Source organism: Tachypleus tridentatus, chromosome 6 (assembly GCF_004210375.1).
Source record: "Tachypleus tridentatus isolate NWPU-2018 chromosome 6, ASM421037v1, whole genome shotgun sequence".
NCBI lineage: Eukaryota > Metazoa > Arthropoda > Merostomata > Xiphosura > Limulidae > Tachypleus > Tachypleus tridentatus.
The window spans coordinates 19737716-19756112 of record NC_134830.1 but is presented as its reverse complement, the minus strand read 5'-3'; the positions used below and the strand labels follow the sequence as shown (position 1 = coordinate 19756112).

Below are 18397 nucleotides of genomic sequence, written 5' to 3'. Positions count from 1 at the left end.
ATTACGTTGTTTGATGATGACTATTATTTGACGATTATTCCTAACAATTCCTTTAGAAGTGTCTCTAGCTCAGATTGGTACATCTACAAAATAATTAGAAATAAAAATCAAATAGCTATTAGCTATATATATTTTTTTGCTCTTTTGATGATAAGAAGTTATTTCCCAACAACTAAGGATTTTGTTAAATTGTTTTTAAGATACGTTTTTGCAACTTCTAGAAAAAGTGTAATTTTCTCTGATAACAATCAACGAGAAACATTCGCCGACCTTCGTGTTCAGTTATTTTTAAAACTGAAGAGAAGAAAATTCTTAGAATACGATCAAGATGTTATCAGTGATATGCTTCACATGTTCGTGAACTGTCTTAACGAATAGAACTTCAAAGAGAAAACACGTGATAATTTAAATCATTCTAAAATATATATTTTTTATAACCATAGTAAAAAATAGTGAGTAGCCCGAGGAAGTTCATGAAATCCATAATATAATGTCTCATTCACTGGAATGTTCAGCCTCGTACACTGAAATTCTTGGTTTCAAACGATGCACTGAGAACCGGGAAAGCAAATGGGGAAAATAAATATCTTTTTTTTTTCACTTTACGGTGTCTGCGTCTGAGGCTATTTTTCGATTTAACTCTAAGAGTAAAATGTTATTGCCATGAAGATTAATTTTTGAAAATTGCATTAATTTATTGTTTTTCTAGAATGAATTAAACCTAAATATATCTAAATAAAAAAATCGTTTCGAAAGATGAAAGTTTTTATTTGTTAATGAATTATCTAGTAACATATATGTTCAACTCTTGAATAAACCAATGTCTAATATCACTTCATCAAAAGATCTATGAAGTACAGAATGCCGTTAGTAAAACTAATGTATCAGAGCTTCAATCAAATCATCTCTTCCACAACCTTTATCGTCAACGACTTTCCTTAAACAAGTGGAAGAGTTAGTTAGACGACGACTAGATATAGCACACGGAAACATATTAAAATGCCACATGTATTATAGTGATCACTTATTATTTTCATGGGGAGTGCTCCTAACAATATCAGAAACACCGAGTTAAATAATAATTATTTGTTTGTTTTATTTTTCTTTGTTTTAAATTTCGCGCGAAGCTAGCCGTCCAGAATTTTTCATTGTAAGACTAGAAGGAACGCAGCTAGTCATCACCAACTACCGCCAACTCTTGGGTTGCTCTTTTACCAACGAATAGTGAAGATTGGCCGTCACGTTATAACGCCCCCACGGCTGAAAGGGCGAGCATATTTGGTGCGACGGAGATTCTAACCCGTGACCCTCAGATTACGAGTCGAACGCTTTAACCCACCTGGCCATGCCAGGCCATGTTTGTTTTTGAATTTCGCGCAAAGTTACACGAGAGCTATCTGTGCTAGCCGTCCCTAAGTTACCAGTGTAAGGCTAGAGGGAAGGCAGCTAGTCATCACCGCCCATCGAACCCGAGACCTTAGGATTACGAGTAGATTGCCTTAACTACTTGGTCATGCCGAACAATTAAATAATGAAATATGTTAATTTTTGTCTTACATAAAAAGAAACAATTGGAGCATAAGTATTTAACATTCTGACAATAAATAGAAAAAACTATTCTGGATATCAGGGCTGGATTGTAAAAAAGTGTGTATCAACTTAAACTTCCTTAATTGTCTCCTTCGGTAGTACCTACTTGAACCAAATACTTAGTTCATTTTGTGAAACCTAATTCAAACTTCCTGTCGCATTACAAACTATATTTGAATACGATTTAAGCAGTACAGTAATCACTTGAGAAACCAGAATTTATAAACAAATAAACTGTTAACAGCATACAGCATAGAAAAGCGAACTAGTGTATTTAGTACTATTCAGAGTTACTATGCTAATATAAGTGAAGAAAATAACAGTAGAATAGCCAGTTAGCCTTCATGGACTCAATAGTAATTTAAATGTAAAACATCGTAGTTCTGTAGTCATAGTAACACCTTTAAATGTAAAACATCGTAGTTCTGTAGTCATAGTAACACATTTAAATGTAAAACATCGTAGTTCTGTAGTCATAGTAACACATTTAAATGTAAAACATCGTAGTTCTGTAGTCATAGTAACACATTTAAATGTAAAACATCGTAGTTCTGTAGTCAGAGTAACACCTTTAAATGTAAAACATCGTAGTTCTGTAGTCATAGTAATACATTTAAATGTAAAACATCGTAGTTCTGTAGTCATAGTAATACATTTAAATGTAAAACATCGTAGTTCTGTCGTCAGAGTAACACATTTAAATGTAAAACATTGTAGTTCTGTCGTCAGAGTAACACATTTAAATGTAAAACATCGTAGTTCTGTAGTCATAGTAACACCTTTAAATGTAAAACATCGTAGTTCTGTAGTCATAGTAACACATTTAAATGTAAAACATCGTAGTTCTGTAGTCATAGTAACACCTTTAAATGTAAAACATCGTAGTTCTATCGTCAGAGTAACACCTTTAAATGTAAAACATCGTAGTTCTGTAGTCAGAGTAACACCTTTAAATGTAAAACATCGTAGTTCTGTAGTCATGGTAATACATTTAAATGTAAAACATCGTAGTTCTGTAGTCATAGTAATACATTTAAATGTAAAACATCGTAGTTCTGTCGTCAGAGTAACACCTTTAAATGTAAAACATCGTAGTTCTGTAGTCATAGTAATACATTTAAATGTAAAACATCGTAGTTCTGTCGTCAGAGTAACACATTTAAATGTAAAACATTGTAGTTCTGTCGTCAGAGTAACACATTTAAATGTAAAACATCGTAGTTCTGTAGTCATAGTAATACATTTAAATGTAAAACATCGTAGTTCTGTAGTCATAGTAATACATTTAAATGTAAAACATCGTAGTTCTGTCGTCAGAGTAACACCTTTAAATGTAAAACATCGTAGTTCTGTAGTCAGAGTAACACCTTTAAATGTAAAACATCGTAGTTCTGTAGTCATAGTAATACATTTAAATGTAAAACATCGTAGTTCTATCGTCAGAGTAACACCTTTAAATGTAAAACATCGTAGTTCTGTAGTCATAGTAATACATTTAAATGTAAAACATCGTAGTTCTGTAGTCATAGTAATACATTTAAATGTAAAACATTGTAGTTCTGTAGTCATAGTAATACATTTAAATGTAAAACATCGTAGTTCTATCGTCAGAGTAACACCTTTAAATGTAAAACATCGTAGTTCTGTAGTCATAGTAATACATTTAAATGTAAAACATCGTAGTTCTGTTGTCAGAGTAACACCTTTAAATGTAAAACATCGTAGTTCTGTAGTCAGAGTAACACATTTAAATGTAAAACATCGTAGTTCTGTCGTCAGAGTAACACCTTTAAATGTAAAACATCGTAGTTCTGTAGTCAGAGTAACACCTTTAAATGTAAAACATCGTAGTTCTGTAGTCATAGTAATACATTTAAATGTAAAACATCGTAGTTCTATCGTCAGAGTAACACCTTTAAATGTAAAACATCGTAGTTCTGTAGTCATAGTAATACATTTAAATGTAAAACATCGTAGTTCTGTAGTCATAGTAATACATTTAAATGTAAAACATCGTAGTTCTATCGTCAGAGTAACACCTTTAAATGTAAAACATCGTAGTTCTGTAGTCATAGTAATACATTTAAATGTAAAACATCGTAGTTCTATCGTCAGAGTAACACCTTTAAATGTAAAACATCGTAGTTCTGTCGTCAGAGTAACACCTTTAAATGTAAAACATCGTAGTTCTGTAGTCATAGTAATACATTTAAATGTAAAACATCGTAGTTCTATCGTCAGAGTAACACCTTTAAATGTAAAACATCGTAGTTCTGTAGTCATAGTAATACATTTAAATGTAAAACATCGTAGTTCTGTCGTAAGAGTAACACCTTTAAATGTAAAACATCGTAGTTCTGTAGTCAGAGTAACACCTTTAAATGTAAAACATCGTAGTTCTGTAGTCATAGTAATACATTTAAATGTAAAACATTGTAGTTCTGTAGTCATAGTAATACATTTAAATGTAAAACATCGTAGTTCTATCGTCAGAGTAACACCTTTAAATGTAAAACATCGTAGTTCTGTAGTCATAGTAATACATTTAAATGTAAAACATCGTAGTTCTATCGTCAGAGTAACACCTTTAAATGTAAAACATCGTAGTTCTGTAGTCATAGTAATACATTTAAATGTAAAACATCGTAGTTATGTCGTCAGAGTAACACCTTTAAAGGTAAAACATCGTAGTTCTGTAGTCAGAGTAACACATTTAAATGTAAAACATCGTAGTTCTGTAGTCATAGTAATACATTTAAATGTAAAACATTGTAGTTCTGTAGTCATAGTAATACATTTAAATGTAAAACATCATAGTTCTATCGTCAGAGTAACACCTTTAAATGTAAAACATCGTAGTTCTGTAGTCATAGTAATACATTTAAATGTAAAACATCGTAGTTCTGTTGTCAGAGTAACACCTTTAAATGTAAAACATCGTAGTTCTGTAGTCAGAGTAACACCTTTAAATGTAAAACATCGTAGTTCTGTCGTCAGAGTAACACCTTTAAATGTAAAACATCGTAGTTCTGTAGTCAGAGTAACACCTTTAAATGTAAAACATCGTAGTTCTGTAGTCATAGTAATACATTTAAATGTAAAACATCGTAGTTCTATCGTCAGAGTAACACCTTTAAATGTAAAACATCGTAGTTCTGTAGTCATAGTAATACATTTAAATGTAAAACATCGTAGTTCTGTAGTCATAGTAACACCTTTAAATGTAAAACATCGTAGTTCTGTCGTCAGAGTAACACCTTTAAATGTAAAACATCGTAGTCTGTAGTCATAGTAATACATTTAAATGTAAAACATCGTAGTTCTGTAGTCATAGTAATACATTTAAATGTAAAACATCGTAGCTCTGTAGTCAGAGTAATACATTTAAATTTGTTTTATGTCTGAAACATTATAATGGGATAACCAGTTACTACAATCAGTATAAAACAGCAAAGTTATACCATGTAAAATTTGCCTTTTAGTTAATGACATCAGTATAAGTTCAGAACAGTACAGTTAGGTCATTATAATAGTACTCCTGACTTATTATACAAGTATGATTTAAATACAACATTGTATAGAGTGTTTTAATTTGTGTACATACATAAATAAACAGCCCTATTAAGAAAAAAGAATGAAATATGGCTTGTCATTTGGCGATTGGAAAATTCTAAAGAAACAAGCACAAGAAGTCTTTAGCCTACGAAATGAAATAACACTTAGTTATTGTCACAATAAATAAATACCCATGACACATATTTTTCTAAAACATCAACACGAAGTTTATATTCCAAAACTTTTTTTTTTCTTGCAGAGGAGCCAGGCGTGGCTACTAGTTGTAAAACTGGCAAGTTACGGTTTGAAGGGTCCAGGTTCGCATCATTACGCCATCTAGGATCGCACGCAAAGCTTTCAGTGGTGTGTGAGTTTTAAACGTGAAAGTCAACAAATATCATTTAGATAGTTTATGATAATAGTATTAATTAGGGTATTTATGTATTAATGCTCTTGTCATAAATTACTAAACGATTGTGTCGTGATATACAGAACTGATTGTCATATGTAGGACTATACATATCAGGCTAAGGAGAGAATATGACTATGTGAAATAACACGTGGTATACGAAATGTGTGTCATATGTAGGACTATACGTATCAGGCTAAGGAGAGACTATTACTATATGAAATAACATGCGGTATACAGAACTGATTGTCATATGTAGGACTATACATATGAGGCTAAGGAGAGAATATTACTATATGAAATAACACGTAGTATATATACTGTTTGCCATATGTAGGACTATACATATCAGTCTAAGGAGGGAATATTACTATATGAAATAACACGTAGTATATAAACTGTTTGCCATATGTAGGACTATACATATCAGGCTAAGGAGGGAATATTACTATATGAAATAACACGTAGTATATAAACTGTTTGCCATATGTAGGACTATACATATCAGGCTAAGGAGAGAATATTACTATATGAAATAACACGTGGTATACGAAATGTTATGGCAATGAAAGGGGTTGTCCTAACTAAAGGCTCTAGATGGTGCACAACCATCACATATAATCGTCTAGTAGTAGATGGTGCACAACCATCACATATAATCGTCTAGTAGTAGATGGTGCACAACCATCACATATAATTCGTCTAGTAACAGGCAGACACAATGATGTACTTTGTGGGTTACAACAACTGTAATCGAGTGATGAGGAGAGGTTCAAAATCACTTGACCCTCCCAGATCCCAAAGAAGGGATCTAAAGCACGAGCTTGACACGAAGAAAACCTTTGTGGTGACGCTGCTGCCAGCTAGTTGCTTTCAGTGTGGCTAGATTTTCAGTATCAGAGACGATTATACCTGAAGTCTAGCGTGTTTACTAATCTAGAGGATTTGCTAATGTATATTTATTTTAATAACTATCTACCTTTTAGTCCAGTTTAGTTCTAGTTCTATTTAGAAATGCCTCTAATTTATATTGTTAAATGTGTATTGCGAAAGTTCTGTTTGTTCTCTAAATGTGGGTCCAGCATGGTCAGGAAATTAAGGCACTCGACTCGTAATCCAAGGGTCACGGGTTCGAATCCTCGTCACCACAAACATGCTTGCCCTTTCAGCTCTGGGGGCGTTATAATGTGACGTTCAATCCTACTATTCGTTGGTAAAAAAGTAGCCCAAGAATTGGCGGTGAATGGTGATGAATAGTTGCCTTCCCTCTAGTCTTACACTGCAAAATTATGGACGGCTATTGCAGATAACCCTCGTGTAGCTTTACGTGAAATTCAAAACAAACCAAAACAATCTCTAAATTTGTATAAGATTCTCGAGGGTGAGAATAATTAATATACTACGTGTGTACTTAAATACCAGTATTGTTGCCAACTGAACACTGAGAATCTCGCCTTAGAGTTTATAAAACGACGTGGGGACACAGGTTTGAACTGTTGGTTTGCTTCAGTTAGTATACTACAAACTTCGAAAGCTATAAGTGAGATAAACGCTTATTAATCGGACATCTACTGATATTTGGCCAGAAACATTTATAGATTTCGAACATTACAAATCTTTTAACTTACGTGAGTTAACTTCAGTCAAGAGGACATTAAATATTTTCGTCGGGAAAATACTCACGTGTGAAGAAGCCAGCTGGCTTCCGTCAAGTGAGTTGTACCTGTGTATCAACAAAGAATAAATTCGCTCATCGTGAACAGTCGATAAAATATTCACTTTCAGACCAGATAGGTGACTCAGTATTATTTGTAACTTAGTGAAACTTTTGTAGATAGATTATTATTTGTAATTATCATTATTATAAATTGTATTGTAATTTGTGTATTAAAATATATTTGTGTCAAGAAAAAATTGTGTGTATCATAAATTTGATAAATACCGACATTCATTTTACTTCTAACTCCAAGTTAAAATTTAACTCAATTCAGGTTATTTGAAATCGTAATACCTAACATAATAAATTAAAGGCTCGTCCGAGATAAATTTTAATATATAACACTCTGTAGTAGCAATCTACGAGTTTCTTTCAATCTAAACAATGAGCGAATTCTGAGGTTGTGTGAGATTTTAATAACCAACAACTCAGACACTACAGAATGGTATAGTCGTAAATACAGATTTTTATTTGTGGCATAAAGTCTGTGTTCACAAGTTTATATCTTGTGTCGTCAAGTTATTGGAAGTCTGGAGAATCTGTTAAAGCACATGTTATGGAGTGCTTTGGTCATCCCAATAATGTGCAAGACAAATGATAATACAAATATATACAACACTGTTCACATCTCAACTTGCTGACCACAACAGCACAAGTTTTTGTTAGGCAACAACAGTACAAAATGAAACTCCTAGTTACATTTGCTTACAGTTATGCGATCAAAATTAAAGACTTGTAATCTGCTCGAAAAACCCAGAGAAAAAAACGTGGGAAAACTGATCACGTGATGAATTTATATTGATACTGATATGCTTATAAACTAGGTATCTAATGTTATATACGTATGGACATCCATCACGAATCATACTATGTACGTCACAACAGTGAGACTTTTCACTTTATAAAACCAATTTAAGAAAGAACTAATTGTAAATGAATGTAAAAACATATCTGAGAGCACTAAAACAATACCCAGTTTTAGATCTCATTACACGTGGTTAACTTATTAAAATAAGAAATAAATATTCCTTGACAGATTGTTCAGGCAAAGTATTCATGATGATACTTTGTAGAATGGACGGCAACTGCCTGTTGTGGAAACACAAGTACAGAGGATGACGTTTCGAAAGTCTTCCGCTTTTCGTCTTCAAGTCAGTGTGTGTGAACGCAAACGCAAAAGAACTTGGCAGGGGTTAAGTTTAGAGCGAGAGAAATCTGAGGAATTCTCTCCCCAACAGGGGTGGTCAGGAACGTTGTGGTTCCTCTTCGTCCCTGCTCATGATAGATTATTTACTTTTACGTGGAAGTTTTCTTGTAATTTTATTTGACTTGTTTAAGGTGATGAAGTGGGATGGGGCAGTATGAAAATGACGGGTGAGAAAGGGGGGCGAGATAAAGGCGGCACAAGGGAAGTAGGCCAGGCTAGAGCCCGTAGTCCAAAAAGCCGACTAGACATCAACTCAAATGACACGATTCGAGGCCTGGTAAGAATATTGCCTTGGCTGGGATCTAAAGATCCAATGCCTGAGATTTGGATGTGGGGGATCCCACTTTCACAGGACAGACGCCAAATGTTTTGCTTGTCCTGTGCCCAGAGTGTGTGTGTTTTATTATTATAAACTTGGTAGTCGTTTAGGTTTTAAATACTTTTGAGGAGGAAACCCCAAAGGCAAACCTGAGGCGCTCAGAAACTTTTGTTTCTCTTCAGCACCACACGTGTGTGAAGGCTAAAGTCATCTTGAAGAGTAGAGTAAGAGCTTGATTTCTTTATGTCTTGGTTGATTTCTGGTGGTCGACTTGGGGCTACTTTGATGTAGCTGCGATGAAGACCAGTTGATTCAGAGGAGAACAGGAAGAACAAGCTATGTTGTGATGGGGAAAAATAAGAGAGTGTGTATAGGTGCTGACGGTCTTTCATAGTGTCCTGATGAATTGTGGAAAGCGTGTTGTGATTGGTTGGATTATCATTGTTTCTGATTGGAGGGAGAGATTTCCTGTAGATTCAACCAACAGCAGCCACATGTTACTCACTCTTTGTTCTTATATTAACATATTAAACCTTTAATTAACAAGGATTCCAGATTAGAAGAGAGTAACCTGTGGCTGCTGTTGGTTGAATCTACAGGAAATCTCTCCTCCAATCAGAAACAGTGATAATCCAACCAATCAAAACACGCTCTCCACAATCCACCAGGACAATATAAAAGACCGATAACACCTACACACACACACTGACCTGAAGACGAAAGGCGGAAGACTTTCGAAACGTCATCCTCTACACTTGTGTCTCTACAACAGGCAGTTGCCGTCCATTCTGCCCTCCGCTAGTACAGCGGTATGTCTACGGATTTACAACTCTAAAATCAGGGGTTCGAATCCCCTCGGTGGGCTTAGCAGATAGCCCTATGTGGCTTTGCTATAAGACAACACACACAAACACACCGTCCATTCTACAAGGTTTCATCAAGAAATATTGTTTAAGCTTTAGAAAAATCTATTTTCAGCAATACTTTAAAAGCTAATAAAAATAATCTATTTTAGCTATTATTCAAAAAACGCATAGCTGTTTTCTATATTTGCGCTTTCATAGGAAATTCTTATAATCCAAATTATACTTTCGTAAGAGTAAGAAGAAATATTATAGAAATACATACACAAACCTTTTAAGTTTTGTAATAAGGAAATGAAATAAAAAATTGAAATGTGCCACTGAAACACATGAAGAATAGTTAAAGAAAGAAATTTTGGTTTATTAGTAGAAATATTATTTTCCTAAGATAGTGATTAGAAACCCTTATTCGATATTCTGAAAATAAATTTTATATTTAATTTAGACTAAAGCCACATTGGACTATCTGCTGTGTCCACTGTGGGAAGCTAACCCCGAATTTTAACATTCTAAATCCATCGGCTTACACCTGTCCCAAATTGTTTACGATAGGTATGAAACTTTTTAACTTCTAAAACTAAAGCATTAATGTGGTAAGTATTATCTGACTGTATCTTAAGATTCAGTTGTTACAGGTATCATCAACTGCTATTCAAATGATAAATAGTTACACAAACACACACACACGTATATATATATGAATATACAACTTCACCAATTAACCACAAAGGAAATAGCAACAAGTCATACTTATCAAATATTTTCCGTTCTATTCTTAGTTTTACATTATATTTACATAAATATGTGAATAGACTTTTTATAAAATCATATTTACACGAACAGTTTCTAGAGCATCTTTTCAGTCGTTCCTTGGATTTAGAAACAAGCAGTTACGTCCAAATTGGAAATCTCGGTTGATTTCAAGCCAATATTACTATGTCATATTACTCAAACATGTTTCCCTTTCAGAGAATTTATTTTCTTTAGAATACTACGAAAGAGATAACCAGGTTTGTTTGTTTTCTTCCGGAGGACACATAAACCTATCATTGATCTGAAGATACATTGATAAAAACGATAAGACATTTTTATTTAACAACTCTTGTAAGTGTATTAAGAACGACTGATTTAGAACAATTCTTGAAATGAGTTTAACGGAAATGAATCTCCAGAAGGCGCAGAATGATGGGAAACTGTGGGCGAGTATTCAACACAGGATAAAGGTTTTGGAATCTGGGGAGGAACACCCCCTAGTGTAGACTCTGTTCTCATCGAACCTGAGGCTGGGGGGCTAGGTTCTGAGAAAGAACTGACAGCTCCTGGACTACAGTCATTCAGATTGTGCTGTTGTTGTGGTGTGTGGTGTTGAGATTGTTGGTTCTGTTGTTTTACGTTATTTCTGCGCCATTTTGCTCTGGCATTCTGAAACCACACCTAAACACGAAGAAAACAAAGTATTATTCTGAGTTAAGCTGCAATTGAGAACCTTAATTGTATTTAGCGCTAATGTAAAGAAAAACAACTTTCATTACAATGCTGTTTATATTAAATATTCTCTTGCAAAGTTACGTTAGTAGAGTAACGTCAGCAATAATGAAAACAATAAACAATTACTTATAGAAGGTGGAATATTAAAGCATTATTTACTAAAAAAATTAATACACTTCATAAAAAAATAATGATTTTATTATACAAGTGGACACTTTAAAATAGAAATACATGAGCTCTACCTGAAGTACTCGTTTTGAAAGATCTGTCTTTTGAGCCAATTGTTTCAGGTCTTTAGCATCTGGATTCTGATTGATTGCGAAGTAGGACTTCATTGTTCTTAACTGATGGTGTTTGAATGATGTACGAATACGTTTTGACCGTAGCTGTCCGTTCGGGTGAGATAGGGCATTCTGATTGGGTACACCAGCATCAAGAGGTGGAATGTGGAGATTACAGCCCGACTGGTCAGTAAACAAAGGGCCTAAACCACAAAGTTTCGTTATTTAAATTGATGTTACATAGATAAAGCATAACTGAAATAGGATTAAATAGTACTTACTGTTTAATCGTTCTGGTTAGTATGATAGGGCTGTACATACAAGTTTTAATCGAATTCATAATCGCTTGTCAAGAAAACCAAATAAAACAACTTTCTTCTGATAATTTAATAATTCGATTACAACAGCATGAAATATTTTCACACCAAATTTTATAATTTCCGAGTTTGATTTTTTAAAACAATAACTGCTATGATAAATCGGCGAACAATGGTTACAATCTTACTTTTACTAAGCTATTAGTATTGGACCTATTTAACCATTAAACACTCATTCTTAATCTAGTCCCTTATAGATTTTCAAGAATAAGGAGAATGTATAATAAGAGTATTCCAACTACACTTTGTCTGTCATATCCATTACCAACGACACGTGTCGCTTAATTCAAAATTCTTTAAGCCGCTAGGATTAACAACAGTAGTCGGAACCCTATTTATATACGTCTTTTGTTTGTTTTTGTTTTTTGAATTTCGCGCAAAGCTACACGAGGGCTATTTGCGTTAGCCGTCCCTAATTTAGCAGTGTAAGACTAGAAGAAAGGCAGCTAATCATCACCACCCAACTCTTGGGCTACTCTTTTACCAACGAATAGTGGGATTGACCAAAACATAATAACGCCTCCACGGCTGAAAAGGCGACCATCATGTTTGGTGTGACGTGGATTAAAACCCGCGACCTTCAGATTACGAGTCGAGTATCTTACCCACCTAGCCATGCTGGCCCTGAGATTTAAGAAATGTTAATATTATATGGGTAATAAAATAATAACCAATAAATGAACATCATGTTTGGTCTACAACATTGAAGACTGGAGTGAGAAATGGTTTAGAAAGTAACGACAATCAGGAAAGTTGAGAAAGAGAAACAGTTATCATGACCACAAACAAATCAGGCAAGTTGAGGAAGAGAAACAGTTATCATGACCACAAACAAATCAGGCAAGTTGAGGAAGAGAAACAGTTATCTTGACCACAAACAAATCAGGCAAGTTGAGAAAGAGAAACAGTTATCATGATCACAAACAAATCAGGCAAGTTGAGGAAGAGAAACAGTTATCGTGACCACAAACAAATCAGGCAAGTTGAGGAAGAGAAACAGTTATCATGACCACAAACAAATCATGCAAGTTGAGGAAGAGAAACAGTTATCATGACCACAAACAAATCAGGCAAGTTGAGGAAGAGAAACAGTTATCATGACCACAAACAAATCAGGCAAGTTGAGGAAGAGAAACAGTTATCATGACCACAAACAAATCATGCAAGTTGAGGAAGAGAAACAGTTATAATGACCACAAACAAATCAGGCAAGTTGAGGAAGAGAAACAGTTATCATGACCACAAACAAATCAGGCAAGTTGAGGAAGAGAAACAGTTATCATGACCACAAACAAATCAGGGAAGTTGAGGAAGATAAACAGTTATCATGACCACAAACAAATCAGGCAAGTTGAGGAAGAGAAACAGTTATCATGACCACAAACAAATCATGCAAGTTGAGGAAGAGAAACAGTTATAATGACCACAAACAAATCAGGCAAGTTGAGGAAGAGAAACAGTTATCATGACCACAAACAAATCAGGCAAGTTGAGGAAGAGAAACAGTTATCATGACCACAAACAAATCAGGCAAGTTGAGGAAGAGAAACAGTTATCATTACCACAAACAAATCATGCAAGTTGAGGAAGAGAAACAGTTATCATGACCACAAACAAATCAGGCAAGTTGAGGAAGAGAAACAGTTATCGTGTCCACAAACAAATCAGACAAGTTGAGGAAGAGAAACAGTTATCATGACCACAAACAAATCATGCAAGTTGATTGAAGAGAAACAGTTATCATGATCACAAACAAATCAGGCAAGTTGAGGAAGAGAAACAGTTATCATGACCACAAACAAATCATGCAAGTTGATTGAAGAGAAACAGTTATCATGATCACAAACAAATCAGGCAAGTTGAGGAAGAGAAACAGTTATCATGACCACAAACACAAGATTTTCAAGCTCACTAATACTAGTTTTCATGTTCACAAACGGTAAACAGTTCTTCAGGTAAACAGATAACAAATCACCTGTTGTGTACAGACACACATTAAACGGAGCACCATTATTTGTTATTAATTTGCTGTTCGTTACGTGAACAGCAACATGAAGAGTTGTTTTTAAAACCAGTTTCTGGTCAGATGAAAACAACCCATCAAAACTGTCATTTAGTCTAGTAATGAACATAATAAATTTATTATTCAATTCGTACGTGTTTCTCTAATGATTTGGGGCCTGGCATGGCCTAGCGCGTTAAGGCGTGCGCTTCGTAATCTGAGGGTCGCGGGTTCGCGCCCGAGTCGCGACAAACATGCTCGCCCTCCCAGCCGTGGGAGCGTTATAATGTGACGGTCAATCCCACTATTCGTTGGCAAAAAGAGTAGCACAAGAGTTGGCGGTGGGTGGTGATGACTAGCTGCTTTCCCTCTAGTCTTACACTGCTAAATTAGGGACGGCTAGCACAGATAGCCCTCGAGTAGCTTTGTGCGAAATTCCAAAAAACCAAACCAAACCTCTAATGATTTGTCTGTTTCGAATTCGCGCAAAGCTACTCAAGGGCTATTGGCGTTAGCCGTCCCTAATTTAGCAGTGTAAGACTAGAGAGAAGGCAACTAGTCATCATCACCCACCTCAAGCTCTTGGGCTACTCTTTTACCAACGAGTAGTGAGATTGACCGAAACATTATAACGCCCCCACGGCTAAAAGGGCGAGCATATTTGGTGTGACGGGAATTCGAACCCGCGACCCTTAGATTATGATTTGAGCGCCTTAACCAGTTGGCAGAAATATAATTTTTCATGCGCCTAATATACCGACACAAAAAAAGTTGGATTTGCCTATTTTGAGTCTTTTTACGGAGTCAAAGTTCACTTTAAAACATAATGTTGGGTTTTCGGTTAATTACTGGGCCGTATTTTGACCATTTTACATGGGATTTGGTAAAAATATATTTTTATAGGTCCCTTACATGTATTTATAAAGATATGGGACATGCCAATTTTGGTCATATTAAGAGGTCAAAAGGTTAAATTAAACTCATAATTTTACGTGTTTTGATCAATTACTTAACTTTGTTTCGGCTCATTTACGTAGAATTTTGTATAAAAATTCTTTTTGCCGGTCCCAAACACAAATATAGACAACTTCGAACTTTTTTTTACCTTTGCTCTAAATTTTCGCCGATAACAACACAATTTAGATTTTCGTGAACTATAATTGTGTATGTCAACCAACTTACAAGGGGTCTGGTACCAATATACCTTTCTGCAGGTCCTAAGCAGTGATTTAGACAGTTTTCAGTTTTTCTGATGTCAAAATTGACCATGTCGGAATTGCTTCAAGGAGACATGTTGCATTCGCCCGCCCATCTTGGTCTCTTTAAATTTAGGTATTTCTTCCGCATGTCATAACGCAACTCTAAATACCACAAATACGTGATAACTCACTTCTGTTTTCAAACATCAAGTCCCTATCTAAGATCTTCACAGTTGTGAATTTACACCACTGTAAGATAGTGTAATACCAGATATCTGAGGGATAACCCTACATATCTCTTACATACATGATAACGAAAGACATCTTCAGTAGTGTAAAGTATTCTAGTAACAAGAGTTTATCTTGACAGGATCTAATAAAATAAACCTGTCCAAACAGGCTAGTAACACGTGTCCAGCTCAAGACAGCATGTCCCCTGCTGGTGCAACAGTAAGTCTTCGGATTTAAAACGCTAAAAGCAGGGATTTGATTCCCCTAGGTGGACACAGCAAATACTCTGATGTGGCTTTGCTACAAGAAAAAAACACAAGACAGCACAATTATGTAAATCTGCCCACATTCAGCAACACGTGTTTGTTAAGTGCAACAATATGAATCTATAAACAAACCAGTTGGTAACATATTTCTAATTCAAGATGAGATGGTTATAGTTGTATGTAAGCACATGCCTATATCGGTAAAGCATTGCAGTGCGAGCCTATCTGTATACAAGCTATTTTTTATCTCAAAATAATGTGGTATTGTAAACCTGACTGTAACTAATATAATATCATGTGTTTTAATTTAGTGTAATAATGTGAAATTATGTGTAGTTGAATTATTTGTAAACTGGTAGCACATGAAAATATCAAGAAAACGGCCTAATTCTATGTTAAACTAGTATCACGTGTTTCAATACAGAATGTCAATATAAAATTATATGGAAAATGATAAAAATTGACGATACAAAATCGATTCTGTCAAATTAAATTATGTAATTTTGTTGATTTAATAACAAAAATAATAATATCAGCAGAATAATACGTCATTACTTAACACCTAAATTAATTATTTAACATAACAAACTAGTATTCATTATTTTAATCTCAGCGATGTCTTATTCCAAACATATGTCAGGGACCCGAAGGGTTCAGCCATAGTCTTCGCTAATATAGAACTACTAGCGAGATGCGAGGAATCAGGCAGCAGCTGATTTGAATCAAATAATGGGTAATACTGTTTGTTTTTATTTTTTTATAATGCGCCTACAACTAAAAGTAGAAAGTATGTTCAGAAAACATTCAAGGCCTCTAACCGTGGAACGTATGATCCGCAGCCCATACCAAAGAACAAGCTGGTTAGATCTTTTTAAAAATATGCAAGTTTCATTTTTATGGACTCTTCGTGTTTTTATATCCAGTTCAAATACTTAAAAAAACGACACACAAGACGATGATATATTTGCAAATATATTAAGTATAGCAGTTAACATAATAAGTTAAAGGGATGAACGACTGGATAAGTATCTCATACGCCCACAAAATAATAAATATAAAGTTTATACAACAGAATGTTGTAACCTTTATCGTCTACAGTCTTATCATTAAATATTTTTACATTCCACAGAAAGCGTGCGAGTCATGCAAAATATCCAGTTTTTAAATATGCTAAGCCTGACATTCCAACAACAACAACAAAATAAACGTTGATAAGAATCACCTTGTCATTGTTCTATCACTTAATAAATACATCACGGTAAGTTTCATATTGTTGTTTCGACCACACAATATAAGTATTGTTGGGAAGTCTTATCCTGTAATGTTTTAACAACTGACTAAGATATCATTTGTTTTTTTGTTTTTAAATTTCGCGCGAAAGTATACAAGAGCCACTTGTTCTAGACTTGGTAAATTTGAGGTAATAGACTAGACGGAGGGCTACTAATCTTCTCTACTCGCCGCCAACTGTAAGGATACTCTTGACCAACGAATAGTAAGATTGACCGTCACATTATATCTCTCCCATGACGGAAGTGGTGAATGCGTTCGTAGACGGTATTCGATCCTACGACCGAACGATTGTGATTCAGGTGTCCCAAGTATAGTGTCATGCCTGGTTCTTAAGATGGTGTTCGGAGTTTTTATCCTATTGTTGTTCTACTATTTAATTGGGCCTGGCATGACCAGGTGGTGAGGGTGCTCGATTCGTAATCTGAGTGTCGCGGGTACGAATCCCCGTCGCACTAAATGTACTCACCCTTTCAGCCATAGATACGCTGTGATGTACGATCGAGCCCTTTATTCGTTCCTGAGAGAGAAGCCCAAGAGTTAGAGGTGGGTGATGATGACTAACTTTCCTCTTTCACACTAGGGACGGCTAGAATATACCTTGTGTAACTTTGCGCGAAATTCAAAACAAACTGTATAAATGAGAAAATATTTGTAAAGTTAACTTAAAGTTCTACAATTTAACTTAGTTATTGTTCGGAAATTCATTCTTGTAGTTATATCACTTAACTATGATATCGTTCAGAAGTTTAATCTTGTAGTTCTACCACTTAACTATGATATCGTTCAGAAGTTTTATCTTATAGTTCTACCACTTAACTAAGATATCGTTCAGAAGTTTTATCTTGTAGTTCTACCACTTAACTAAGATATCGTTCAGAAGTTTTATCTTGTAGTTCTACCACTTAACTAAGATATCGTTCAGAAGTTTTATCTTGTAGTTCTACCACTTAACTAAGATATCGTTCAGAAGTTTTATCTTGTAGTTCTACCACTTAACTAAGATATCGTTCAGAAGTTTTATCTTGTAGTTCTACCACTTAACTATGATATCGTTCAGAAGTTTTATCTTGTAGTTCTACCACTTAACTAAGATATCGTTCAGAAGTTTTATCTTGTAGTTCTACCACTTAACTATGATACCGTTCAGAAGTTTTATCTTGTAGTTTTACCACTTAATTAAGATATCGTTCAAAAGTTGTATCTTGCTTTTGGTTCATGTCTGGGGCCTGGGCTATGTATTACACTATGTGATATTTCTTAATTGCTTGTGTTGTAAAAGTACACAAAATGGCCATTATTTCCTTCAAACTTTGCTTTTGTGACCTGAATAATGAAGTTAGAAATTAACCTATTTTCTATGTGAAAACGGGCAAATTTGCACATTTTCGTTTACATAAAGTTTGAATAAAACAGCATATGAATCAAGATTTACATGTATTTATACTAAAGTTATACACAAATGTTTAGAAGTGAGTAGTGTTTCGAGATTTGCTATTGTGATGTAAATCACTTTCACGTATCAGCCCCCAAATATAGTCTACCATAATGTTTTCGTTATACACTTCCAGGTCACAAAAGCAAAGTTTGAGCAGAAAAATAG

The 18397-nt window shown here is 34.7% G+C and overlaps 1 protein-coding gene across 1 annotated transcript in view; it reads right to left on the bottom strand.

Moving 5' to 3' along the window:
• Nucleotides 1-7719: 7719 nt before the first annotated feature.
• LOC143252047 (LIM/homeobox protein Lhx9-like) overlaps nucleotides 7720-18397 on the bottom strand; it is a 65404-nt gene continuing 54726 nt past the window's right edge. Inside the window, exons 3-4 of the mRNA XM_076503621.1 lie at nucleotides 11391-11632; nucleotides 7720-11094 (exon numbers count right to left, since the gene is read on the bottom strand). Of these exons, the coding sequence (XP_076359736.1) occupies nucleotides 10789-11094; nucleotides 11391-11632 (548 nt within the window). The 3' untranslated portion in view covers nucleotides 7720-10788. The remainder of the gene's footprint in view (nucleotides 11095-11390; nucleotides 11633-18397) is intronic.